The sequence below is a fragment of the Stigmatopora argus genome, chromosome 16 (genome assembly GCF_051989625.1).
Source record: "Stigmatopora argus isolate UIUO_Sarg chromosome 16, RoL_Sarg_1.0, whole genome shotgun sequence".
NCBI classification, from domain to species: Eukaryota; Metazoa; Chordata; class Actinopteri; order Syngnathiformes; family Syngnathidae; genus Stigmatopora; species Stigmatopora argus.
Genome location: NC_135402.1, coordinates 4,300,802 through 4,327,934, shown reverse-complemented (window position 1 = coordinate 4,327,934; position 27,133 = coordinate 4,300,802). Strand labels below are relative to the sequence as shown.

At 39.9% G+C, this 27,133-nt stretch overlaps 4 protein-coding genes across 9 annotated transcripts; 2 read left to right on the top strand and 2 right to left on the bottom strand.

Moving 5' to 3' along the window:
- Positions 1 to 1,536: 1,536 nt before the first annotated feature.
- mbd2 (methyl-CpG binding domain protein 2) lies at positions 1,537 to 13,127 on the bottom strand. Of its 4 annotated transcripts, none has more exons than XM_077622842.1 (9): positions 13,045 to 13,127; positions 12,873 to 12,958; positions 12,651 to 12,781; positions 11,138 to 11,297; positions 9,279 to 9,419; positions 8,866 to 8,956; positions 8,617 to 8,794; positions 5,495 to 5,633; positions 1,537 to 2,079 (listed from the first exon to the last, which is right to left on the bottom strand). In XM_077622842.1, exons 3-8 carry the CDS (start codon positions 12,758 to 12,760, stop codon positions 5,516 to 5,518), a joined length of 798 nt encoding a protein of 265 aa, XP_077478968.1. In that variant the 5' UTR covers positions 12,761 to 12,781; positions 12,873 to 12,958; positions 13,045 to 13,127; the 3' UTR covers positions 1,537 to 2,079; positions 5,495 to 5,515. The 4 variants fall into 4 exon arrangements, with proteins under 4 accessions (XP_077478968.1, XP_077478970.1, XP_077478967.1 ...); XM_077622844.1 differs by having other exon boundaries at positions 12,887 to 12,958; positions 13,045 to 13,120; XM_077622841.1 differs by having other exon boundaries at positions 12,873 to 13,093.
- Positions 13,128 to 13,519: 392 nt separating this feature from the next.
- Positions 13,520 to 18,074, top strand: c16h18orf54 (chromosome 16 C18orf54 homolog). Of its 3 annotated transcripts, none has more exons than XM_077622838.1 (16): positions 13,520 to 13,588; positions 14,478 to 14,533; positions 14,690 to 14,822; positions 14,910 to 15,060; positions 15,144 to 15,311; positions 15,457 to 15,568; positions 15,642 to 15,705; positions 15,780 to 15,909; positions 15,987 to 16,072; positions 16,160 to 16,268; positions 16,346 to 16,438; positions 16,526 to 16,604; positions 16,676 to 16,733; positions 17,012 to 17,155; positions 17,296 to 17,348; positions 17,650 to 18,074. In XM_077622838.1, the coding sequence occupies exons 3-16, from the start codon at positions 14,691 to 14,693 to the stop codon at positions 17,786 to 17,788; spliced, it is 1,518 nt and encodes a 505-aa protein (XP_077478964.1). In that variant the 5' UTR covers positions 13,520 to 13,588; positions 14,478 to 14,533; position 14,690; the 3' UTR covers positions 17,789 to 18,074. The 3 variants fall into 3 exon arrangements, with proteins under 3 accessions (XP_077478964.1, XP_077478963.1, XP_077478966.1); XM_077622837.1 differs by lacking the exon at positions 13,520 to 13,588 and adding an exon at positions 13,935 to 14,133; XM_077622840.1 differs by lacking the exon at positions 13,520 to 13,588 and adding an exon at positions 13,935 to 14,133 and having other exon boundaries at positions 17,637 to 18,074.
- On the bottom strand, positions 17,973 to 20,730 carry spag16 (sperm associated antigen 16). Its single transcript, XM_077623514.1, has 3 exons — positions 19,762 to 20,730; positions 19,266 to 19,370; positions 17,973 to 19,001 (listed from the first exon to the last, which is right to left on the bottom strand). Exons 1-3 carry the CDS (start codon positions 20,728 to 20,730, stop codon positions 18,354 to 18,356), a joined length of 1,722 nt encoding a protein of 573 aa, XP_077479640.1. The 3' UTR covers positions 17,973 to 18,353.
- Positions 20,731 to 21,120: 390 nt separating this feature from the next.
- wdr91 (WD repeat domain 91) lies at positions 21,121 to 27,016 on the top strand. The gene is made up of 18 exons (XM_077623472.1): positions 21,121 to 21,352; positions 21,710 to 21,846; positions 21,926 to 22,105; positions 22,191 to 22,398; positions 22,752 to 22,834; positions 22,969 to 23,078; positions 24,181 to 24,355; positions 24,476 to 24,661; positions 24,748 to 24,944; positions 25,067 to 25,121; positions 25,206 to 25,301; positions 25,442 to 25,536; positions 25,618 to 25,765; positions 25,834 to 25,942; positions 26,022 to 26,134; positions 26,208 to 26,315; positions 26,423 to 26,512; positions 26,671 to 27,016. Exons 2-18 carry the CDS (start codon positions 21,724 to 21,726, stop codon positions 26,833 to 26,835), a joined length of 2,241 nt encoding a protein of 746 aa, XP_077479598.1. The 5' UTR covers positions 21,121 to 21,352; positions 21,710 to 21,723; the 3' UTR covers positions 26,836 to 27,016.
- The last annotated feature ends 117 nt before the right edge of the window (positions 27,017 to 27,133 follow it).

Sequence of the window (27,133 nt, the reverse complement as noted above, 5' to 3'; positions counted from 1 at the left end):
CCTCGGTAAACTTCCTGAGGTATGGGTGTCTGGTATAGGAGTGTTTTTTAATAATTCCACTGGCTTTCCACCAGAGTCTAATGGTGTAAATGTCTCTGGGGTGTGGGGGAGTCGTTGTAATCGCCCACTTTACTGCTTCCACTCGTCGCTGCAGGTCCCTTCCATTCCTTCTCAGTTGGGTACTTTCCATATGTACTGTAGTTGTCTAGAATATCTGCTTGACATGTTTGAAAAAGAAGTGAAAAGGCACCAATTATTTTCTGTGTATACAGCCCTCGTCGGGTGGAGTTGGAAACATGGATGGTTGGAATTTAACACCGTTACATTCCCACTAGTGCTTACCACTGTTTATGTCTCAGTTTAGTGACCAAACATAATCAATTTCACACAATCATAACTCCGTACAATATGGTGTAATAAAGGAATGGGGTCAAAAGGCCGAGAGCTAGATTGCAGCAACATCTAGGCTAGATTAATTACACCACATGTCAAAGTGGCGGCCCGGGGGCCAAATCTGGCGCGCCACATCATTTTGTGTGGCCCGGGAAAGTAAATCATGAGTGTCGACTTTCTGTTTTAGGATCAAATTAGAATGAAGAGTATAGATGTATATTAAATTTCCTGATTTTGCCCCTTTTAAATCAATAATTGTAATTTTTTAATCATTTTTTTCTGTGTTTTTAGTTCAAAAATCATTTTGTAAAATCTAAAAATATACAAAAAAGCTAAAATAAACAGTTTTAGATTTATAAAAAAACTGAATATTCAGGGCTTTTAATCCAGTTCTTTTAATCCATTTATTAAAAAAAATCTAAATATTATATCTAAAATGGTCAAGCCCACGTGAAATCAAGTTGACATTAAAGCAGCCCGCGAACCAACCCGAGTCTGACACCCTTGAATTACACAATGGAATTTAAGATTCGTTTTCACTTTTATGGCACATTGCTATCTGTACAGCTGAATTGATCCAACAATTTTCCTGTAGACCGTACCGTGTGCATAAACAAGAGATTTGTGATGAAATGGAGACGCTTATGCAAAGGAGTCGGAACACAGAGCGGCAGGTGAATGCAGTACATTACAATAGTACATGACAATGAGCAACATTTCCAACAGGAGGAGCGTATCGCAGTAATTGACTTTGAGATAGCACAGCTTTGACAAGTAGAACGGAAGAAATACAATTTCGACAGGTCTATTCTGGCTTTCAACCATCGTCCTGTGGTGAAATGATCCATTTTCTCAAGCGCATCAACTGCAGTTTAATCTAAAATACATCTTCCTTATTGTAAATTTTCCTCATGAGGACATTACCATCTGAATTCTTTGTCACCATAGCACTCACAATGTAGGCCATATGGACAAAATAGAATTATTTTGAGATGACGCAGTAGAAAAATGTAATATATTGTGTCCAGTTCGGACTGTGCTTCATGACTTCTGTTGTCAAAATGTTGTTTCTGAATAAAATTATAGATAATGTTTTCATTCCTTCATTTTATATGGTGTTGGACAACACAACAGACAAAAAAATGTGTGAATATAGTAATCTTTTATTTTCTTCAGTCCTAAAAATGTACATGGCTCATTCTTTAAGGTAGAAAATTTGTACTAAATAAGTTATTTTTCCTACCAATATTTAATGGCAAAACTTTGATTCTATCAAGCAAAATATGGACATCACAAATAGCCAAAATAGCACAGGAAGCGTTGAGAAGTTAGCAAAAGCCGTCCAGCAGTTTGCAAATCATTTCTTGGATATTGTTTAGTTAAAAAAATAATTAAAAAATTTAAAACGGGACACAAAATAATTTAAAGTTCCTGGAAATTGGTCACTTGGGGATTTCAGAGCCTTGCTCTTTTTCCATATTTTAATAGGGCACACTGTGTTCCTATAACTGTCTGTCACTTGTGTTGCTTAACCCATTGTTTTCCTGTTCCTCATATTTCCTCATATTCCATTTTGACATCACCTCGGGGAAAGACACGTTGGAAAGGGGCGTGGCTGCAGCTTTGCTGGTTTGTTGTTTGGGGTTGAAGATTATGATAAACCTGAGGATGGTGAAGAGACGAACTCTGTCAAGAGAGGAAAAGAATTGTGACTGACAGTGTATATAATCGTGACCGGACGTTTGGTTGCCGGACGTTAGGTCGCCGGACGTTTGGTCGCCGGACGTTTGGTCGCCCGGACGTTTGGTCGCCCGGACGTTTGGTCGCTGGACGTTTGGTCGCCGGACGTTTGGTCGCCGGACATTTGGTCGCCCGGACGTTTGGTCGCCCGGACGTTTGGTCGCCCGGACGTTTGGTCGCCCGGGTGAATATAATTTTGAGAGCTGGTTTCAACAGTAAACTCTGTCATGTTGTCAAACGTCCAGCGACCAAATATCCGGCGACCAAACGTCCGGCGACCAAATGTCCGGCGACCAAACGTCCGAGTACCGTATATAATAACTGAAAAGTTGAAATATGTTTAAGAAAAAATAGTCATACCAATTAATCTGAAACAAATGAAGTGTAATCTGCAAGCCAAAACTCACAACTCCCCTTACCCTAAATTTAAATTCAACTCAATGCATTATTTCCCCCAAACGGCAAAGGTTTGAAAGAAGAGCACACTTCTATCATTTCGGAGGGAACGAGGGAGCGAAATACAACTTACCGCACATCCATACAAATTAAACTCCAACCACTGCAGAAAAATCTGACTTTGTGTAGGCGTCCTACTAAATATTCCATGTTTTTCTATCTTCCATTCACATCAAAAGGTCAACTTGTGAGGAAACTTTTCATGCGACAGAATTTTTTCCCCTGTACTTCTAAGACTCAGTCCCCTCCCGAAATGACTCCTTCTGATGCTTAAAAGACACTTAATGAAAACACTCAGCACAGGCAGCGTGTGATATATTATAGAAGAATAAACATTAGCATCTGGGAAGAGTGAAATGAATGTAGAGAGCTTCTACGTTAACATTAGCTTCCCCATTAACCCGATGACATTCCCATCCCTGAGAGAAAGCATTAAAAAAGGAGGGCGGGGCTATAATTCCAACTGATTCTCTCCCAAAATATAAAAATAAATATATTTTTGTCTTCAGTGTGTTTGGTCCAATGTCAGATATTTTTCTTTCAAAAGAATCTCTAAGTAAAAACATCCCAAATTTTGAATCAAATATTTCCCGGTGATATACTGCATGTTGACTTCCATTTTAATTCATAGTTTGTGATGACTACTGTTACATTTTTTTTTTAAATTATTGTTTTATTTATGTCATTTGCCATTGTTTTTGTTGAGCATTTTTTTGCCCCGGTTTCAATCATTTCAAGTGTAAAGCCAACAATCCCCATCTTGGTCTTAATTACCTCCTAATAATTATAAAACCCTGATAATCTTCTACTCAATCGAGGCAATTCAGATGACTGACAGCAGACGTTGCACTCACTGGTTATCAGCCTCATGAAAGGCTTTTGAAGGAGATAATTCTTTTTCTCAACATCCACTAATTAGGAAGAGCTGGGAAATGCTGCAGGAGTCTGAATCAGCTTCTTTTGGAAATTACAAGATATACGGAGAATAATCTCCTTCTCACACAAACCCGCTAAGTGTGAAAATTTGACACTGTTTTCCTATCAAAGCGTCTGAGTCTTTTTTTTCTAAGTCAGCAGCGGGCATCTCTGTCTCGATCAGATAAAAAGCCAGTCTGCACATTTACGGAAAAAAAAGTAGAGCATTTAGTGCATCCCTTTTTCGCCAGTCAAAAGAAAAGATTAATTAGCTTTATTGTCATTGTCTTAGCCCTTCTTAATGGGAAATCCATAAATGAAGGTTCTTAGTATGTTAAGTGTTTACGTCTGTCCTACTCAACTCAAATTGAGACTCTTTAAGCGATAACAGTAAATTTCAATTCCAAATGTGAATCTTAATCCAGTACCATAGGTCGAAAAGAAAATTAATTCAGTAACTGCTGCCGCTCGAAGCCGAAAACATGAGAACAATCGAATAATTAGTAGTGTTTTGTTTTGTTTTTTGTTTTGTTTTACTCAAAAGCATTTACATTTTTTCATTTCCCTCAGAGAAAAATAGGATTCAGAAAATGTACATAATGTGTCATAACTTCTTATTTTTTTCCAAAACCTTATCTACAATTTTAAAAAATGTATGCTAAAAGAGCGCAAAAATAGGAATCTTTTCCAAGTTAGCATTTTTTTTAATAAAATGCCATCATAACACACACATATATATATATATATATATATATATATATATATATATATATATATATATATATATATATATATATATATATATATATAAATAAAGATATATATATATAAATATCTTTTCTCTTGCCAAAAAATAATACACTAGCAGGCATTTATCACCAAATGAAGTTCAGTCTTTGTGTGTATAAACAAACGCGCGGCAGAACTTATAGTTGCTCTTCCAACTGATATCTGAAATAAAATATATGAACAAGTTCTGCAGTGATTAAAGCATTTCATGGTATTATTAATTATGCAGCATGGGTGCCGTCCTAGTATACCTTTACCGCTTACTGGCTCTTTTTTTCCATAAGTGCATTATAAGGAATCACAGCAGATTGTAAACACCAACTGACCCTTAAAAGCAACATAAATACTGTAAATGATGAGGAGGCAACAAGCCGACTTTCAGCAACAGGATGCAAAGAGAGCGTGATGGCAGCCAAGATTTAAAACTCTTGCTCCACAACCCAGGAGACGCACATTAGCTGGCCACTGTCCACTCGCCGGTCCTGCTATAAAAGCCCATTAGTAATCACTCCTCGACTCTCAGTGGCTCTTTTGCTCAATCGAATTCCAACCAGCCAATCTGCATAAATCTGCATTAATCGACAATTTTCCCTCCACAGAAAACAAATGTGCTTTAAAAACTCCTTATTCCGTCGGCTTTTAGAGTAAACATCAGAGACGCCCGTCCTGTATTTAACAACTGACACATCTTCTGTCTCCCGCAATTGTATCACACGGGACCTCAAAACCTTTTAAATCGGAGGGCAACAAATATTGCAAACATAAAAATAAAATAAGCTAATAACCTAATGCCCTCTTTATGTGTCAAACAACCACTTGCCCACAGACAATTAGGGCGGAGAGTTTAAATGTAAACACCATATTAAAATTCAACCCACCCACCGGCATATTAACTCTTTCCGTGCCATTGACTATGATAGACGTCCAATCGTGTGGCTCTTTTCATACATGTGCTATGCGTTAAAAAGAGGTTGTCACTAGTACACGTCAAATCCATGTCGCTGCCAGCCCTCCGACTTCAAATGGATTGGACGTCTATTGCCGTCAGAGCAGGAGGAAACATTTAAACAGAAAAAAAATGTCAAAAAGGGCAAGGTTGTAGTTTTAATGATGTACATAGAGTGGGCTACTCTATATTATGTGTATACGTGTGTTTGTCTATTTTGTTTATGTTCATGTATATAAGATAAATATCATTTACCTGTCTTATTTTCTTTGTTTTTTAAGCCGCCTTCCCCTCCGACAACTCTGTCTTACTTTCAGCAGCCTGTGCCAAGCTGTTAGCCATCAGTGCCTCCTCCAGACTTCTCCTTGCTTGTTGGACCTTCAGCTCCTGCTCCCTACATTGGAAACAACTCAGATGAGTAAGAAACTCCTATCATAAACTTTTTTTTATACCAGAAGATTAGATTGACAGGCTACGACATCCATAAAAAGAAAAACGTATTTACAGATGTTGAATTGAACTTGAGTGTATGTCCAAATATATTTTGGGGACAATTGGTTGCTGTTTTCGGAGATTAAAATACTGTATGATATATTAACACCTATCATACCAACATGTCATCAAACATGGTGCTAGATAAAAATTGTATATTATGTAAATTTGCATGCATTCATTTTCAACATCGCTTATTGGAGCCTATCCTAGATGACATAGGGTGAAAGGTGGACTACACTTTTGACTGGTCGCCAGTCCGTCGTAGAACCAGTCACACTCACAATCACACTGCCACCGAGTGAGAATCTAACCCAAACTGCCAGCACCAATGTCAGGTGGAAAAAAACACTGCACCAATGGGTGGCTAAATTTATAAAATTAGAATACAAACTTTTCAAAATTGCTATTCAATTCAAATTTTTCTTAATTTTGATTTTACCAACATATCTTAGGACCATCCCTCCCAAATTGGTGATTTGGGAAAGATCTATAACAAAAGTGTGTTCTTTTATGATTCCCCGATTATAACAAATGTATCGTCATCGCATTGACAAATTATATCAAATACCCATATAAAACGTTCTAGTGTTGGATCTAAGGAGGAGGCAATTCCCGGGAAAGTATCCCGAGGCTGAAAAGGTTGAAAAACAAATGGAGTTGAAACTTAACCATGCCGTGGACAATTTGCTCTAAACAATTTGAACGAGTATCTGTCCACGGGCAGACTAGGAAGAGGAGGGCACGGAGGCAGAAAAGAAATGAGTGCGATTTAGGATGACAAGCACATTCAGAGGGAGAGAAGAGAAGAAGAGGGAGAGAATTGGAAATTAATGGTGGAAAGAGATAAGAAAAGGGGAGCACAGGAGGCATAAATGCTGGAGGGAGTGAAGGGGATAGCAGAGGATGACTGAGGAAGGAGGGGTGGGAAATAGGAAAAGAGTGATGGAGATGGAAAAACAAAGACTGGACGCAGACAAACATAAAATATTGCAAATATTGTACGTGAAACCGAAACAATCAGTGGGGTAATAAATGAGGGAGAAGACAAAGGATGCTGGAAACAAAATAGGTCTAAATGAAAGAATATGGGGAAGATAAAGCAATATATGGGAGGAATGAGGGAGGGGAAATAAAAGAAAAGTTTAGGCCTGAGAGGGGAAAAGACAGATACATCCTAATGAGTCTGCACTAGTGACTTGACCAGCTGTTCCCTCAGCTTTGTTGCCCACTGGACACACACTTGTAGACTGTCACTTTAAATATGTCTACACAGTGCCCCCTATCGTCATTCGTGCATAACCAGCTAAATCATATACATTATGCATGGAAAACTAAAATGTTGTGTATACACTGCTGACTGGATGTCAGTTTTATATCATGTAGTAATTCAACTCCAACTTTTTCCCTTCGATATAGATTTGGAATTATATTACGTGAAATGAAATGTCGGGGAGAACTGGACATGTAATAGTAAACTAGTCTTTCAATGTAATATAAGGGCAACACTTCAATAATATTTCATGAATGTCATTGTGTAATGGTGAAAGTGAACAGATTTTTAAGTAGCTGTGCTTAGAATTTATACAACTAATTATGGAGATGTATTTTGAATGCAGCTTTAATTTGAAGCCTCGTGGCATGATTTTGACACATAACAGCCAGTCACAATATGCAACCACACCAAAGTAACATGGTTACTGTAGCAACTTGCAAATTATACACAGTGAGATGGAGGGGGGGATTTTAGAGGAAGTCAAGACCAACCCCAGGAAGTGCTTAGCAATTATTATTCTTGAGGTATATTGAGGGAGGCCTGGCGGCTAAGTGGTAAGTGCGTCGGCCTCACAGTGGGAGACCTGGGTTTAAATTCAGGTCGGTCCACCTGTGTGGAGTTTGCATGTTCTCCCCGGGCCTGCGTGGGTTTTCTCCGGGTACTCCGTACTCTCATGGTAGGTTGATTGGACACTCTAAATTGCCCCTAGGTATGAGTGTGAGCGTGAATGGTTATTTGTCTCCTTGTGCCCTGTGATTGGCTGGCCACCAATTCAGGGTGTCCCCCGCCTCTGGCCCGAAGTCAGCTGGGATAGGCTCCAGCACCCCCCACAACCCTAGTGAGGATAAAGCGGTTCAGAAAATGATCATTTCTTATGATTTGATGATGTAACAAAAATGGCAGTTGACCAACTAACTCTCCAAAAATAACATTCCGACAATTAAATTTTACAGTTCTATATAAACAACCAAGAAAAAAGAAGATATTAACAGATAAATAATATATGGTATATTACTATGTTGCAAAATAATATTAATGTCTATGTTCTGCTAAGATGTGAAGTGACAGAAAGAAAAAAAAGAAAAAAATGGATCGCTGCAAAATTGAGTGCAAATTGTGTTGCAAACGAAGATTTAGCAGGTGTTTCCTGTCTTTGAGTAATTGACACGTATTACGCAGCTTGGCCTGATTGGTTGAGACGTATTGTAGTAAGATGGCAATCAGATGGTGTTTTGTTTTCTTTTCTTTTAAGACCTCCTGCATTGGTTGCAAGTAGAGCTGCCACAAACAATGATAATATTTTTAGTCGGCTAATTAGTGGTTATTTGAATAACGAGTAGACTCGCCGGATCAATATAAACACAGCAGCTGCTCTTATATATCCCTCATTAGATTCCAGCTTTGACTCACCGGCAAATGTGGGCCTAAAAATATGACTAAGATGACAGGCAGAACAATTGTTGTTAAAAAAAAACACAATTAATATTCACTTTCAGTAACTGTTTTGGGGTATTTTCCACATACCCAGCTGTAAATCTGATTTTATATCCAATCTAAATGAAAAGCCTCCTAGGGAGTAACGTTCCTTTAGTAAGATTAAGACTCTCACCGGATGTGTTCGTCAGTCACGGTGAAGGCCTTACAAAGCGGTTGGGACGTGTTGAGCCAGATCGCTGGGTTCTTCTCAGCTGCCACGGACGTCTGTCCCGTAATGGGCGCAGAACTCATGTGTAGCGCACTGGCGATGGCGGACAGCAGAGTTTCATCACTCGAGTGAAGACCGATGCCTGCAGAGGCAAAAAAAGTCCAGTCTGACAATAAAATCCCTGTACTGGATTTGGTTTTTTCGTTAACTTACTCTGGAGGCCATTGGGGAGGTCCATTGTACGAAGAACTTCTTCGGAAACATCTGATGATCGCAAACCTTTTAACCTCCTTTCCCAGAAGAGCTGCAAACATGAAGTTGTGTTTTCATTAAAATATATATATATTAAAAAGGGAGCAAGAACTGGAAAAGTAAAAGAAACTTGAAATATTACACGCAGGATAAAGGATCTGTTAATAAACTATTGAACCCCCCCAAAATTAACACTGATCTGGAAACTTCAGGTTGCTATGCGATAATAAAAAAGTTGTGGTTAGCCTTTCCATCAAGGAAGCAGTTTGTCTTATAATTTCCCAAAACGATGCTTTGCACCGATAAGGAGCTTGAAAGCTAGAACTATTTCCCTGAGAGAGAGACTGACAGACAGAGGACAAGTGGGTTTAAACCTGTCGGGGCTGCTCGGTTGCTCTCTGCAAGTCTGTTTTAACCTTGTTTCCCGGGTGACTTGTAACCTTGGTAACAGGCTGTTTAAAGATGGATGCCGTTTGTCTGATAGGCAGTGTCGTGTTCAGGTCAGGCTTACCTCCCTGCATAGAAAAAAGGCAGTGTTGATGTTAGAAATCAACCCTAAAAAAATTGCACTTGCTATGAATTGAATAAATACCAGCAAAAATGTGTAAGCGTATATGGCAAACATTGAGCCTTTTGAATTACACGCTCATCACATCTCTTAGTGCTACAAAAGAAATTGTTGTAAAGCTGATCAAATCCCTAAGAGACTTATAAAAGTTGATCCTGCTCAACCCAGACTTGCGCGTAAGACTCATTTCTTTATTTTTTGCAATGATAATTTATACATTAGGAAAAACAGGCGGCCTTCTTTGACAATGCACTACGTGTTTCCTTAAAACACAATGTTATATTTAGTGCAGATAGCCTACGTGTTCCAGAGCACGTTAGCTCATGAGCCTGACATCACAGCTGGAACTGGAACAAAGTGACAGGAAATCCTGCTTCCCAATTGGAATACCTTTCAACCCCACACCCCCTTAAAATCTTATGTATTAACATCTAAAGCATGAGCAATCCATCACTTTGACTATACAGTGGTACCTCGACATACGATCGTAATCCGTTCCGAGACTGAGATCGTATGTCGAGCTTTTCGTAACTCGAGCGAACGTTTCCCATTGAAATGAATTGAAAACAAATTAATTCGTTCCAACCCTCTGAAAAAACACCAAAAACAGAATATTAGATTGGAAAAAAATGTTTTATTTCTTCTAATTCGCCATATATTGACAAAGTAATAAATAACGAGTGGTTTAATAGTAATAAAATGTGTTTAATAGATCTAAAATTAGACGCATTTCGCGGAGGGGAGAGACAATGACACACACGGAGGCGGAGGTGGGGTTTTACACAAAACTGAATTCTAGTTTTGTGTTAATCTTTTGTTATCTTCGTTTTCCGGGTTAGCGGTTTGCCACGCCTCCACCCACACGTTCGCTATCGATGGACTGTTTGCTGTTGTATTGCCTTCAAAATATTCCGAAAATGATGCACACAAATGTCCTCACCATAGGATAACGCACGACCACTTGCCAACGAGAAATAGTCTTTAAAGAACGATCGCTGGAGGTTCTTTCCTTAGAAAGAATAACAGGAAATGCAATAACTGAGCTTACCCACGTATTGATTGTGGGTAATGAAGTTTTATTCTGAGAAAGGGTGCCATTGCCTATGGGTGTTGTGTGCACAAGTATACTTCATTACCCAGAAAGCCCTCTTTTTGCCCGCGCATGCACGTTGTGCGTTTCCTGGTCGAAACTCGTCTGAATAAATCGTTCAGTCCTCGTAGATATTGTAGTTATACACGAAAGAGATGCGGGAAAAAAGACGCGCTACAATGATAAACAGCCTCTCATGTCACGGCCACCTGGCTTGCTCGCATCTCGAAATTGTAATCATATCGCAAGCGAATTATTCGATTGAAATTTTAGTCGTACCACGAGCATGTTGTATGACGAGCATGTTGTATCATGAGGTACCACTGTATCATTTAATCCCCACTCAAAGATTCCTAATACTTTTTTTCATTCTTTCACTGCTGTCCAAATTTGCCACCTAATTTCCAATAGAAAAAAGTTTACCGGGATCACAAAGAGGTGAGTGAACGCCAAGTGCCTGTCAACTGATTTGGCAACCTGTCAAACTGCTTCACAGGAAAATGTGTTAATCTGATAATCTGGTGACACGGAGCTAAAGAACCACCCACACAGATGAGTTCAAACCCAATTAGTACCTTTGCCATGCTGGCTTGGTCATGTCGGAGCCTCTGTTTGTTCTTTTGCAGTTTGCCAGGCATCATTTTTCCAGTCCGAAAATCGAAACATGCCAAATCCACTGAGTTTCCAAGATGACGGGACAACTGCGGTTTACTGCGGAACTTTTTTCCTGTTGGACTAAATGCACAAAGACAAATGGAGACAGTCAGAAAGACACAATTCCTTGTGTTAATTTTAATCTAGTAAACAGTATGTAAAAAAAACTCTGCACATAATGAATTATGAATCCACTATATTTTCCATTCTCCACTAAAATGCCATGGTCGTTTACTTGAAAAGTTGAAATGTTTCATATAACTGTCACTGCAACAGGACTGCAGTATTTTTGTGTTTTGAGATACATGAGAAATAAATAAACAAATACCAAATAAAGGCTGAGAAAACACTGCCTCGTGCCTTTTTGACCCAGTTGTACATAATATTATTTTTTTGTTGGTCTAAATTAATTTCCCTGTGATTGGCTGGCAACCAGTTAAGGGTGCCTGTCGGTCTCTGGGATACGCTCCAGCACCCCCGCAAACTTTATGTCAATAAGCGGTTCGGAAAATGATTAAATGAGTGAATGAAAAAAAATATTTCTCAATCATCATATCTTTTCCTGTGTCTGTATTCTCACTCTCTTGCTACTGTGACAGTGAAATTTCCCAAATACGAGATGAAAAAAAGTTATCTAATATAATCTAACTAATATAAATTCAGAAATAAGATTGACAAAATATGGAGAAAACGTCATGCGGTTGACTTTCGTTGCTTTTCCAGTAAATTGACCTGCTGACTGCTTTTCAGACAGGAAAAATGAGTCATAGAAGAAACCAAACTGAAAGTAAAGCAGTCACAGCTAACGTTGCACTTGGCATTGCAGACTGAGGAAGTGACGCCGCACTCATACGGCACAGATGTTTGTGCCACAAAGCTCATTCCGACCAACAGGAAGTGACCGCAACAACAGTTCACCACTACTTGACTTGTATATCAAGTTTTCCAGTGACGTTCTTCTTGAATTAAGGCCATTTGAGTTTGGATGAAACTTGATCCCCATTTTTGATAAGCACTTGGTTGATAAGAAAAAAATCGACTCAACAAGTAATGCAAAATGAACTCATTGCCTACCATTGACAACAATACAAGTCCAATTCACTTAAACTGCCTGTAGATGCTCATCTTTCAGTACCATTGACAGCATTAGACGTCCAATCCATCTAGCACCGGCCAATAAGTTAACTTTTTGGGCCAAAAATAAACTAATCCAACCAAACTGAGTTTGACACCCCTTATCTAGAAGGGAAAATGACCAATTTTTCTAAACTTTACAACTCCTCATCTTCGGCAAGGACTCTTTAGAACCACTAAAAGGGTGATTTGTCACTAAAAACAAGTATAGCCGAGACCTGTACACAGGTGATTAGTATTCAGCACTTTTGCCATTGGTTGATCACTGACCCAAATACCAATTATAACAGGACAGTGTACCTGTAGTAATAGACGTCGCTCTTCCCAGCGCTTAAACCGGACTTCCTGATCACTTCTTCCTTCTTCCAGCCCGGTGGCAGAGCTGGACAGTCGGATTTCCTCTTCTCCATCAGCGCACACACTTATCGATCCTAATGTTGAAATCTGTTCAAGATCACTGCTCTTTTGGTGGCCCTCCAGGCAAACTACTGCGGAGGAAACCCGGGCGGAACAAGTACTTACGTCACAGATCTTACGTTATGGCCGGATCGCCGCCTCGCCCTGCCTCCACCCGGCTGCTTTTGGCGCTTGATTTGTGCTCCGTGAACCTGTCGTGAATGAAAAGGCCCCTTTTCTCGTAAATATGGATGGTTTGATAACCACACCATCCACAAACGTCATGCGAAGTCCCGACCTGGGCTAACGGAGGGCCCGGCTCGGGCTCGGCCGTGACGTCACGGTCAGCCTCGTCGTCTTCTGAGATCTCCTATTAAGACAGACGCATCACTCTCTGGACCGGAAGCTACTAAAGCATGGAATCGCAGTATACCTTGCACAGCTGTAGGAAAGGCCAATTCTCAAACTAAAGATATAAAAATGCATGTTCTAAAAGTAACAAAGCACCCCTAATGTTTATACTTACAGGTACAATACATTTGTGGCAATCCATGAATTAACTTACAACTTAAGCACACAACATACCCAACTACTCGACTAGAAGGTGTTGTGAAGAATAAGAAGGACCTGTTGAATTTATGCAAAAATCGTTTTAACATGTATAATGTAGACCAATAATCTCTCAATAAAAATTACATTTTAGGGGTAATACAATAGCAAATTGTTGGTTCCTGGACAACGAAACAGAGGAAAGGCACTTTCCACTGTTCTGACATCTCTGGTTCATAACAGTGACATCATGGCAAGAGGTCGACAGCAGCCAGGAACTTTGACAGCCAAAAGTATGATTTAGGACCACTATTTCTATATTTATTATTTTCCACTTTTCATTATTGTTGTGGAACACATTTCTTTAACTCGTTGTCTTGAAAAAAACTTTCATTTAATGTTTGAAATAGTTTCACAACAATGAGTAGTTTTTCCACTTTTTCAGCTTTTAAATAAACAAAGAACATATTCCATTTACTTAATGGTCTCAAATTTACATGAAATGTATTGTTAAGTTTGTAAACAATACTGAAAAAAAAGTAAAACGTCAAGCAAGCTAGTTAAAAATATGGCGCCCTCTCCTGTCACTGTCCAGCAGTGAAACTTTTGATTTAAATAAAGTTATTAAACAAAAAAAGTTTTGGATCAAATCTTGTCTAACCAATCGGGAAGGACAAAACGCAAAGCAAAACAGATTCAAGAGACGTTACCATTGCTAATCTGAGTTTAGAGCATTTTTTGTGTAATATTGTCGTTCCCCGGGAGCCTTGAATGTGCTAGCTTTAGCAGCACAAAGTTGGTGCCCAAAAGTACTGGAATACTCCGAACAGAGTTTGGCGTAAGTTTTGTTTGACTTAAAAACATAATTCTAAATTCTGTTGTTTTGTTTTATCAACAAAAATAATACCCCTGCAATAGAAGCCAATTGTAACGTTTCAAATGTCGTTCATCAGTTTTCCTCTGTTAACTTAACAACAATCGGATAAAGTCTTCACTGTACAAGTTTTGGCAAAGACGGAATAAAAACAATCCTTTGTTATTCATAAACGTTATGACTACTAAACTTTACGTTAATACATTGAATGCCACTTAGTGACGGCGATGGACGTCCAATCCATTTGAGGTGGGACGGCTTCAAATGGATTGGATGCCAATTACTGATAAACTCATTTAAATTCACAGAAGATGAAAAGAGCCACGTGATTGGACGTCTATCATCATCACCAGCATTTTAACAGGTACTGGGCGATGCTATGTACTGGAATACAAGAGTTCAAATATATTGATCCCCACTATTAACATTGGTTAATATATATATATATATATATAGAGAGAGAGAGATTCTCCAATTACGCAAGTATATAACCTTTACAATCAATTGTTGTTTTTGTCAGGATGGATTCCACCAGCCCTGCGAGTGACTTTGTATCTCCAGAGTCGACAGTGACTACATTGCTGTCAAGTTCTGGTCACTTTAAGAGCAGACTATCACCTGAATTCAATACAACCTTCAGATACAGAGATAAGGTAGCTTTTGTTCCAGTGTTCAGAGTATGTACAGCTATTTGCAAAATACTCAATTTTTATTACATTTTCCATGTTGTGTTTCCAAAGGAATATGAAACAGCCTCGGCAGCATTGGACGCTTACATCATAGACTTTGACAAAAGTCAAAATATCGAGTCATCGGGAAGACTCCTTCTGCCACAAAGTCCAATGTCCACCCCGAGAAAACCTAGGATGAGAACGCGGAGAAAGAAATCGGGTAGCTCAAGACCACCAGTGTAGAAAATGGATGATGTGTGTATTTTCCGGGACTAAAAGATTTTTTTGTGCTTCTGCTCGTAGCTCTCAAGGAACATTTAACAGACAGAGAGGTGGATTTCTTGACCCTTCCCGTCAGCTCCCTCCATCACCGTGACAATCACGACAGACTTTCCATGACAACAGACGAACTGCTGTCCATCCCCCGTGATGGTTCCATGCCTGTCACTCACACAACTGCCTTCATCCGAGGTTGGTTATGGGATCACTTTCTGTATATGTGCAGTAAACAAAACTGTTTTCAATATTTCATTCAAAAATCCAACAAAATTACTGATGAAACTCATAGTAATGTCATTTACAGTGGTCAAACCACTCTGTTTGTTTTCTGATCCAGGTCACTTTTCTCAGTCTGCAGCCCCCCAGGCCTATGTCTCATCCACCCCAATGAACATAGCAAAAGCTAATATATCCCACCAACATTCAAGCAAAAAATGCAGCAGCTGCAGGTTCGAGCTCTCGCCCTCATAATTTCATCAAATGTCTCATTTGAGATGTTGATGGATCTATTTTATCCACTAGGTGTATTAGAGAGCCCGAAGTTCCCACTTTGAAACAAGACGTGCCCTTTGTTAGATGCTTAACAGTAATTACCGCATACTGTATTTGATCTTTTAACACTATTTTTGGTGCATATACTAACTTTTCTTTTTCTGTTAGTGTGCGCACAGAGCAGCCAGGCCGGAGCAGGCTTCAGCTCCATCACCCCATTTACCGTCCAGGGTCAACCGTAACCTGAGCTACATTGGAAGCAGTTGTTTGCCTAGTGTGATCAACGACTGTGACACTAGTGAGCCAAACACTAATGCCTAGCAAACCTAGAGTCTTTTCAAATTCGATTGTATTCTTTATTTTTGTGTTTTTAAGGTGATGTCGTGCCATTAAAACTAAAAAGCAAAGTGCCATCTTGGTTAGCAGATATGGAGCAGGATCATTGCAAGACACCTACTTGGGTAAATGATCAAAATGTGTTGAGATTTGCAAAGAAGACAAAATTGGAAATGAAACATTTGTTTTGTTTGTTTATGTTTAAAAATCAGGCTGACACCAAGCAGAGTCTAGGAGATCTGAGGCTCCAGTTTGCTGAACAGATATCTTTAATTGCCTCCGAGAGAAAAAGTGCAGACATTACAGAAACTCTTTTTCAAGGTAAATTATTGAAAATGTTAACGTAACACGATAAGAACTCGTGATCGGCAGTGACTTTATAGAATTCCTTTTGGCAGATAATCGGCTAGAGTCACTGATTCAGAAAGCAGATCAAGTGCTAAACTCTCTATCTCAGAGCTTTGGAAGACAAGGAAGTCTTGCAGTTTCAGGTAAGATGAGTAAATAATATAACCGAAAGCCTATTGTATTTTATCGCTACAACCACATAATAATTTTTGAGCACAATCTCATGTTAGTCCGCAGAGATTCTACGAGTCCAGAGAACAGTGAAGAAATTCCTCTGTGTTCGACTTCCCATGATGCCCTGCTCCCAGAGTAAGAGTGTCTACATTTGCACTTCAAATATGATTTTGTATTTTATCTGAAATGGTCTATTGATGATGCAGAGACTCAACTGGAGCTGCAGAGTTCATCAGCAAGGCTCTGTCAAAGGAAACCATGCAGGTTGGGTCCTTTTGATGTTAATCAAAGAAATTCACTCCAAAAATGGATTGCCAGTGTTTTTTAAATTAGTGGATGAATAAGTAAAACATATCAACAGGTACATTATTTTACAATGCAAGTACTCTGGGTCCAAAAATAACCTTTTTTTTCTTTTATCCCCTGATAAACTGGCAACTTAAATTTCTTTGACTTTCTTGTGTTGCCTCAATAGTCACATCTTGCTCTGTGTGATTTATTATTTTTTGTAAGTTTGTCTCACTATTGCTCATTTTCTCTAGACTCAGGATTGCAGTGGTGGACAGGATTTACCCGGTCCATTGGAGGCTCTCAAACAAATGATGTTTAGACTGGAGGCTGTGGAGGCGGAGCTTCACCGAAAACATGTAGCAATCGTGCCTAATTGCAGTAAAGAAACTCCAAAGGTATGTCATTTTATTTATTTTCCCAAGGAAATGTTGTGATTAGTTGCTTCCATGTTTTTGTCTAATAAGAAAATACCAAGCTTCTTTTCAATAGCACTCTCTATAGCACTCTCTATAACATGGCATCTTTATATTTGCAGAGGCCTGAAAATGAAGTAGAACAGAGTTTTTCTGGCACGCCCTCGCTACAAAGGTACTTACTGTCACATTGCACATTCACTTTATGATCGTCTTAAAGGTTGTGTGGGCAAAACTTCTTATTAGTACAAGCTGGCCTGTAATTGGCGCATCCTGACTTTTTTCGTAAGTGAATGCTTGCACTCGTGTCCTCAGAAATTAATCTTAGATTCGCACCACACGTAAAAATATTGTGTACTTAATGTCTATCGTGCCCTAAAGGTACATTTATCAAGCCACAACACATTGCTTGTAAAATTATGAAAATATTGTAAACACTGTGGGTGAATTAATTTCAAAACAGTTTTCATACCCAGGGCTCTGCATCACCTCAATCGCCTGAAGCTGCTGTTGGATGAGCCGAGAGCAAAACATGAGGATGAGGAGAGGGATACAGATGAAGGACGGTATTCTTCTGCATCTTTGGACAGAGTCATGTTGCAGTTTTCCAATTAAAGAGGGAAACCTTGTCAGGTGGAGAGGTTTCTACTCAGTGTCAGCATTACTAGATGGTTCCTGCTGTAATGACATAGTTTTAGCCTTATGTTAAGCAGGTTGTTGCCAAAAGAAACAGAAGTGTAATCATCATTGTTAAAGTTTACTCACTCAGTGATGAGACATGACATCTGTACACAGAATATTAGCCTTTTTATCCATTTAATATTCTGTATATTGGCATGAATTATTTCAGTGTTCCACAATTGCTAAAATAAAAAAAAATATTGACATAAATAATCAGACATATATTGACTTGAATTATTTCAGTGTCCACGATTGCTAAAATTAAAAAAAATATTGACATAAATAATCAAACGTCTTTAAAGGATGTAATTACATAACTCTACTGTAGTAATTTAAAAAGAAATAACAAATATTTAGGATTCAAGTACATTTAAAAGTGAATTTTAACCAGCTGGCCATTTCAATGGTAGCCAATTTGTGATTGATTTTAATCGTTACCAATGTTGATTGATTAAATGACTGACATTTTCTTCTACAAGGTTCCACACTCAGTAATTGTTTAATTCCATACATTAATGAGCCCATTACTCCCCGCAGACATGACAGCCCCCCCAGTGTGGTCAAATATCACACACTGCACGCTGTCCTTCTGCCCTGACAGACTGCAGACTGTGCAGGAAGCCACGTTCACCAATCTGACCAAATTGTCGCTGCTCGCCACGGCCAGCAGCTTCCCCGACGGACTAAACGCCACCTGATTGGCGCTCAGGGGCCCCGCGTCTATCGTGCTGATGGCCGAAGTGGCTTTCCTCATGTCCCACAGGTTAACAATTCCTTGAGTGTCACAGGAAGCCATGACGTCCTCGGCGAGGCTTATAGCAGCGTGATTGCAGGGATGCTCATGTCCTACAAAGGATGCCGTACACACTCCTAGCCTGATATCCCACAGGCAAAGGGTTTTATCTGCCGACGAAGTGAGGAGAATATTGGAGAAGGACTGGAAGCAGACGCTGTTCACGGACGCCGTGTGGCGACGCATTGTCAGCCGGCAGCGCTGGCTGTTAAGGTCCCACAGCTTGGCGGTCTTATCGGAGGAACAGGACGCCAAGAAGTGACCGCACGAGTGGAAGGAGCACCCCCAGGTGGGCTGGCTGTGACCGGTGAATGTCAACACACATCGTCCACAAAAAAAATCCCAGAGCTTTACCTGCGGGGAACACAGTGTCAGTATTAGTGAGGAGCATTCACTAGATTAAATCAATTGGACATGTTTTGTTGTCAATGGCAGACAATGACTTAAAGACAAAAAAAATGGAATAGACTGACAATACAAAGGTGGTGCAAGTGTGACAGTATACACCACCTCCAAAGTATTTTTTGCATAATTAACTATTGTAAAAAAAACAACAGCATTTTAACAAGGTTAAATTTCGATGCTTTTCATGTGAAGAAAAAGTGAATAGGAACTGACGGTTGTGTCTCCGCTAGTTGTTGCTAGTTTAGTTCCTTCTGGATGAAAACTGCAGCTGGAGAGCCAATCGGAGTGTCCCTCACCTGTCAGGACCATCTGTCCCACCTGGTGACAACATAAAATATTGTAAGTAAATTCAAATTTTCACACAAATCAAAGAATGCAAAGTCCAACTTGGAAATATTTTTAATTTCATGTTACACTAGGGATCAAGGGGAAAATTTGTGCTGTTAAAATGCGTTCTATTCCAGGTTTTCCACTGTTTAAGTGACTAGCTCCCTCTAGTGTTAAAGCAAAGCATGTCGGCTGAACTCTAGCTTCTTGTGCGGGCCATATTCAATGATATTTTCATCCTTTGCTGCAGTCCACTTAAAATTGGTCGTACTTTGGGCACGCCTGCTCTGAAATGTCATACCCAGCAGTTACGCTTATGATTCTATTACAATTTTCCCAACAATTCTTTCTCTAGATCCATATTCTGCAGAAATGTTGTTACCTTCTCTCTGCTAACTGGCAGTGCCCACAGCTTCCAAGTGCAGTCATCACTTGCACTAGCAAGGACATTCTTTTCCGGGTGGAGGCTGATGCAGCTTACCGGAAGAGTGTGGGCTTTAATGGAATAGGAAAAAGTGAATAAACTCTGCTTTTTCTGCTCTTCGGGATTTCCCCGAATGCTCTGCGGGTTCAATGGCGTGCTACAGATAGGGAACTCTGTGTCTTTGGTGTTCCTGGCGGTGCTTCGGCCTTGAGCAGTGCTCTTCTTGATGCTTCTTGCCGTTTTGTTTTGGGATTTTTCCTGACTCAGTCTGGCGTCCAAGGTGTTCTGCATCCTTTCGCTTTCCAAACTGATAAGCATCTTGTGCCGTAGAGCTACCTCATACTTGCCATCCAGGTCCCTCAAGGCTGGCTCGTAGGCCGACAGACGTTTCTTCAGCCGTTTAATATCCTGCATCGCATGGCTCTTTTCGGCCAGAAGTATCTGCCACTGCAGCTGTTGTTGGTCTCTGTCCCTCTGCATCTTAACTAGGTTGTCCCCGGCACATAGCACTTTCTGTTTCAACTGGTTGATCTCGCTGTAGACTTTCTGCAACTCGAATTGAAGGAGCTGCTTGTGCGTGAGGGCATCCGGCAAGATCAGGGTTCCTTCTGCAGGAGAAGCCGTCTCCAAGGGCTTTGTTAGGAGTTTCTGAGCTGAGCTGTACCATTCTCTTTCAAAACTGTCAAGAGTTCTGCTCAGGCCAATTTTTTGGAGGAAGTTCCTGACAAAGTCGTCAACCGTCTCTGGAATGTTGCTGATTTGTTCTTCTTTGGAATGTTCATTAATTGTAACATGAGTGGAAACAGCAGATGCCTTGTCTTTTAGGACAGAAATCTCACTCGTCTCTCCCTTTTCTCGCTCGGTGGTCTCTACTGACATGTTCCCTCTTCTGGCGTCTTGTTGTTTTGCGGTTGCTATGGTAACCATGTACAAAATATATTTCTATATCTCGAAATGATGTCTAGATAGATAGATCGCTCGTAGGTGCCGTCACTCGCAATCCATTGTGGGTATAGACCCATTAACCATGTGAACATCATGTAAACAAGCTGAACTGTTGATATGCATTATTGAAACAATACTATAAACATAAACACTAGTACACATACAAGTTAATGTGAGTTTATTTTGAACAGATAAGATAGTATCTTAAAATATATACATATTTACAAAGCCGCTGGGACTTTTATAAGTCCTCGCGGAGCTATTCTAGCTTTAAGAGTGGTATATTTCATATTTTTATCCCGTCTGGGTTTAAGTCGTTCTACACTTAAACCACAAGAGGGCGACTCGAGCTATACCATGAGTGGGGTACGTCATGGTGAATTGTCACATGACTTTCAGGAGGGTGAAAACAGGAAGAGTTCGCGTTTGTCAAGAGATTAATGTTTGGCGTTCAAATTTGCCCAATTTTCATGTAATATGCCATGGATTATATCAATGAGCTAGAGTGAACTGTTGTATATTCCCGTTTAAAGTTCACCACATTACCTTTTTTCTTTGCATCGAAGAATTGGAGAATTTGGGAAAGTCTTGCATGTGCTGCAAGGTACGTTAATGCTTTGAACTAACTATACATTTTAAACTCATCCAGCAAAACTAGATGTGAAAATGAGAATCTCAATGGACAAATGTATTTTTCTACAAGCTAAAACGCCACGGTGATTGTTTTGCTTTCATAATATCCAGTTTCACTTATTCATGACCGTAAATTGTTGCATTGATGGAAAGTGAGTATAATTGTTGTTTATTGTTTTATTTTTTAATAGCTACAATGCAGTTAATGCATGGTCAAGGAGGTTATAGCACAGGAGTTGGGAAATATGGACAATGTCTCTGGAAATTCATGTAATCATAATGACAATGTCATAAACTGTGTGTTCTTATTGTATTTAATTCCAACAAGTGTCAGATATCACCATGGGTTCCGCTGTGGAGAGAACAGATGAACACGTGCGGGATTATCTAATATTTCGTGGCTTCACGAACACTTTGAAAAACCTGGACAGTGAAATCAAAGCGGACAAGGAAAAGGGTTTCAGGGTATGACTACCTGATACTACTTTGTATGTAAACAATTTCAATTACATTTTTATTTTTATGTTTTCAACCTTGTTTTCAGGTGGATAAGATCATCGATCAACTGCTCCAGTTCATCCAGACGTTTGATCTGTCTGGTCTTAAGGACTACTGGCTCTATTTGGACAGGCGCCTTTTCTGCAGACTTGAGGACGTTTACCGGCCAACGGTGAACAAACTAAGAGCAAGCCTTTATCGATACTACATTATCAACACCATCCAGGTTACACAAACACAAATATAACAAAATTTGCCGTGTTGCAAAACCTTGGAGTAACTATGTCTCTCTGCCTGTATTGACCTGACAGAAAGGAAATTTGGAGAAGACTCAAGAGTTTTTCCAGAAGCAGGCTATGGAACTGCAAGGTCAGCCAGAGTGGCGGGATTGGTTTATCCTGCCCTTTATTCCCGTACCTGAGCAGAACCAGATCTTCGCTCCATATTTCTCCCGCCAGTGGTCCGACACGTTCCTTGTTTCGCTGCACAACTTCCTTTCGGTGCTCTTCCAGTGTATGCATATCCTTCAGTCAAATTTGAGTCATTTCTGTGATGACATTTCACCTAAAATGATTGCTGCCAACAATACTCAATACTGTAATAGCTGTGTATTTTACGGACATTCTACATTAAAATCCATAAAGGGCAGGAAAGGAAAACGTCATTCTAAATTCATACCTTATTTCAGATCCTTGTTTGACTTTCTCTAAACCTCTGCAGACACACTTTGAGACAGCTGCATCCTCATTTAATCAGGAAACATGGTCTTGCGACACAAAGGTTGACGCATGGCTTGAAAATAAACCACTCTTTGTGGTTCAGAGAGGTTTGCATTTTTATTTTTTTGGGTTTAGTCCTTAACTTTGGTTCACCCCAACCAGTGCTGCTGAGCTTTGATGCCGAAGTCCAGAGGACAACAAGCCTGACTGAGGAGAATGAGCAACTGCGTCAGATGGTAAGATTGTTGGCATGAATAAATGATCACTTCTTTTTACGTGTCATTAGACTAACAATAGCAAAAACTTGGAATAATTCCACAATCCGTGTTTAAAGCATTGTTTTGTTCTTGTGCCACTTCATCTTGTCTAGCTGTTCGCCCTGCAAACAGAAAGTCGCGACCACAGGGGTGGCGATGACGTGGTGCATCACAAGCTTCCGACGTATGTTCAGAACATGGACCGACTGGGAGATACTGAGCTGTGAGGCATTAACATCACTGTCTTTATTGACTCTAAAACTGGTTGCCATTTACACACACAAAAAAAATAATTTACATTTTTGCCCTAATATAGCTTGACTAGCTTGTGACTTTGAATAGAATAAGTGGTAACTAATTAAACACATTTAGCTTTGAAATTATTTACTTTGCGTCAATTTGGCTTTAAGTGTGTTAAGAGTTATCAATAAAAAAAAAACAATGGCAGTTATTATCAGCAGAACCAAACTGTATTTATTTACACTATTTTCTCAAGATGCTGCCCCCCCACCCCCGTTTTTGATATCAGTTTATTTCTGAAATGCATGTATGTTTAAACACAGCTACACAATAACTTTCAGGCACTTTACAGCAGTTGATATGCTGCTTATTTTAAGTTTATACCAGAGATATTTCTAAAAATGTTTTAATCTTCTAAGTTATTTAAATTACCAATACTAGTCACATGCTGTGTTCTCACTGTGCTGTGATGCAGTTGATGTTGCTAAATAAACAGTTCACCTAATGGATAATTGTTTTTTTTTTCTCAGTCAATTATTTTAAAAACATGGAGAAGTAAAATGACTGATACATTTGAGTTATTTTAATGAATTTATACCATGTAGATGACGACGTGCTTAGAAGCTACCACTATTGCCATAATCAACAACAACATAATTAGCAACCACCTATTTCTGATCTATATATACACAAAGATTTTGGCTCTGTAGGACACCAATTCAATCCCAAATTTCCCTGAGGCGACACAAAAAAATTCAGTTACTCATCGCATCTGAGAATGCAAGTGCAAAAAACTAATTGAGGGCACCCAAATATTAATACACCCAATTGAACCACTTTTTCAGATGGTAGTAACCCATAAAAAGATGTCCCTTAATGAGTACCACTTGGTCAATATGTACACATAATAGTTCATTTTTCATTGACTATCTATCCATTGCGTCAGTGAACCTGAACCAAAAATGAGAATTCTAAAAACGTACAAAAGTTACCAGCTTTTAGTCTTCATCCCGTTTAGGGACTCAGCTTATTACTCCGTTATTTTTGTATTGGACCCAAATAGTGACCGACTCTTCTGCTCTCAGTGACTTAGTGTCAAGCCAGCGGGCTGTCAGTGTTACCACCACACCATCCAGGAACTTCTTCTCAACATTCCTACCACAAGGGCGACGTACCCCAGGAGGAAAAACGCAGCAGGTAACTTCGGTGTCTTCGCCAAGTCAAGCGGCGGTCGGCAGAAAGGACCACACCAATAACCAGGTGCAAGTGTCAACCATTTCAAACCATTGCCAGAACTTGAAAATCGTTCCCATTTGCAGGATTTTAGAATGAAGCTATCATAAGTACTTCAAGACTTTATTTTTTATTTTTTTCTACTAGTCCTCCAAGTCAAAAGATGCAGTGAAAGAAGTGAAATCTGCCCCCAATCAAGCCTCAAGTGAACCGCCAGGTTCTCAATCCCAACTTTCAAACCAGCACTCGAACCAACCAACGCATTTAAGACACAAGAAGATCCAAACTCATGAAAAAGAGCGTAAAGAGCTCTTCTCCAAACCAGCGCCACAGGTACCTGACAGTCACAAGGCCAAGTTGACAATTGTTTTTATTGTTCAGTTTGGGTAAAACAGTTATTATAAATCTCCTCTTTTCAGTTACTTGAGAAAAAGGCGGAGGTTGGAGAGATGGAGCCTCCCAACGAGAGCTCTAACGCCATCCCGGACACTTCCTCCTCAAACCTCAGGAGCGTAGCAGTAGGAGGAGAACAAGTAGGGCAAACAGCGGAGCAGCCGTTCATCAAACTCAGCCAGGAGGAATACGGAGAACATCACTCCTCCATTATGCACTGCAGGTAGCTACTCGGCAAATAATTTTACACTCCTTGCCTTTTGGTTCAGCTGTTTTAGTCGCCAAGTCAGACTGATGAAAAGTTCCTCTCACTGTGAGCAATCAATGAACCAATCTGCTCTGTAGGGTGGATTGTTCCGGTCGCAGAGTTGCCAGTTTGGATGTTGACGGTGTTATTAAGGTGAACTTGGGTCATTCATCATTGGGTGATGTTAACTATAAAACTTAATGGTGAACCTTCATTTTCCCTTTTCTGATACATCAGGTGTGGTCGTTCAATCCCATCATGCAGACAAAAGCCACCATCATGTCCAAGTCACCTCTTCTGTCCCTGGAGTGGGCTACCAAACCTGACAGACTGGTAACAATAAAGACTCCATTACAATTACAGAAGCATAGTTGGTAGTCTTACCACAAATATTTCAATATTACGTTATCATTCGACAATTATTGTCCAGAGACTTATGTCATTCTGTCTCATTTCTGTTTGCATGTGTTAAGTTGTTACTAGGTAGCGGCATTGGCACAGTCCGATTGTATGATACAGAAGCGAAGAAGAATCTATATGAGATGAACATTGATGAAACTCATCCACGGTAGTTCATACCCAATGATATGCTGTATGTTTTCTCTTGACTGCCACATTCTGATGGCAAAAATGTTTTTTCCCCCCTCAGTATTTTGTCATTGGCCTGCAGTCCCAGTGGTTCATCCTTTGTCTGTTCAGCGGCAGCTCACGTCAACCGAACGACTGACCCGGCTCGTTTCCCAATGCAGGTGTCTGGTCAGCTGTTGCTTTGGGACACCAAGACGGTTAAACAACAGGTCAGTGACAGTCAGCGGTTTTCCTTTCTGTAGCTTTTGTCATCATCTTGGTTCCATCTTTCTCTCAGCTCCAGTTTTCCCTCGAGCCTGAACCAGTGGCCATAAACTGCACAGCCTTCAATCATAATGGGAACTTGTTGGTCACTGGTGCCGCAGATGGGGTCATCAGACTCTTTGGTCAGTGGTTCTGAAATTGCGGGATTTTGTTTCAGGGGGGGAACGTAAGTAAAGACTGACGATGTTCCTTGTTCTGTAGACATGCAGCAATATGAGAGTGCTATGAGCTGGAAGGCACACGATGGAGAAGTTTACAGTGTTGAGTTTAGCTCCGATGAAAACACTGTCTTTAGTATCGGAGGAGATGGCAAGGTGGTGCTTCAGTTGTTAAACTTGCTGATGATTCTACATGTGCAGTTTGATTGGAAATAAATTGTATCTTCAGTTCATCCAATGGAACATTCATCGATGTGGAGTAAAGCAGTCAGAGCAGTTTCTACCTCAGGATGCCACGGGGCCTTTTGTCCTATCGGGGTACAGCGGATATAAACAGGTAAACCATGACGGATATTAACGTACATATTCTACCTATTGCTTATTGCGTAAAGAATAAGACATACACAGAAGAACTGCAAATATATGAATGAACTTTAATTATAGGTCCAGGTTCCTAGAGGTCGCCTCTTCACCTTTGACTCAGAAGGACAGCATGTTCTCACCTGTTCAAGTTCTGGAGGCATCATTTACAAAGTAAAAACATCTAGTTTCATGTGGAAATAGTTTTGCACCGTGTTTCTTATGTGTCTTGTGTATCAACTAGTTCAGACAGGATGGGAAAATATAAATGTAAATGTAGGTCAAGGATCTAATGGTTCTCTCTTCTGTGTGACTGCCATCTCTCGCTACAGCTTACGAATGGAGAACCTACCTTGGAGAGCGTGCTGTCCCTGGGTGGACACAAAGCTCCAGTGGTGACAGTGGATTGGTGCTCGGCGTTGGACTGCGGGACCTGTCTGACTGCCTCCATGGACGGAAAAATAAAGCTGAGCACGCTCCTTTCGCAGAAGTCTTGACCGAACACCTGAGTACTAAACTTTTAGGGGGAATGGGTTGTGCAACAATTTTACAAAGAATAGACCTAATAGATTTTTCATTTCCTAACAGAGATTATTCCAGAATCTGATGTGAATGTAAGAATTTTCTTCATACAATCCTGACAATACAGTATTAAATTTCCAAGCAAGTTGAAAGACAGTGAGATTTGTCATCTTTTTTTACAGACCTGAAAGTCTCTTTTTATGTTGGTATATATATGTATATGTATATATATGTATATGTATATGTATATATATATATATATATATATATATA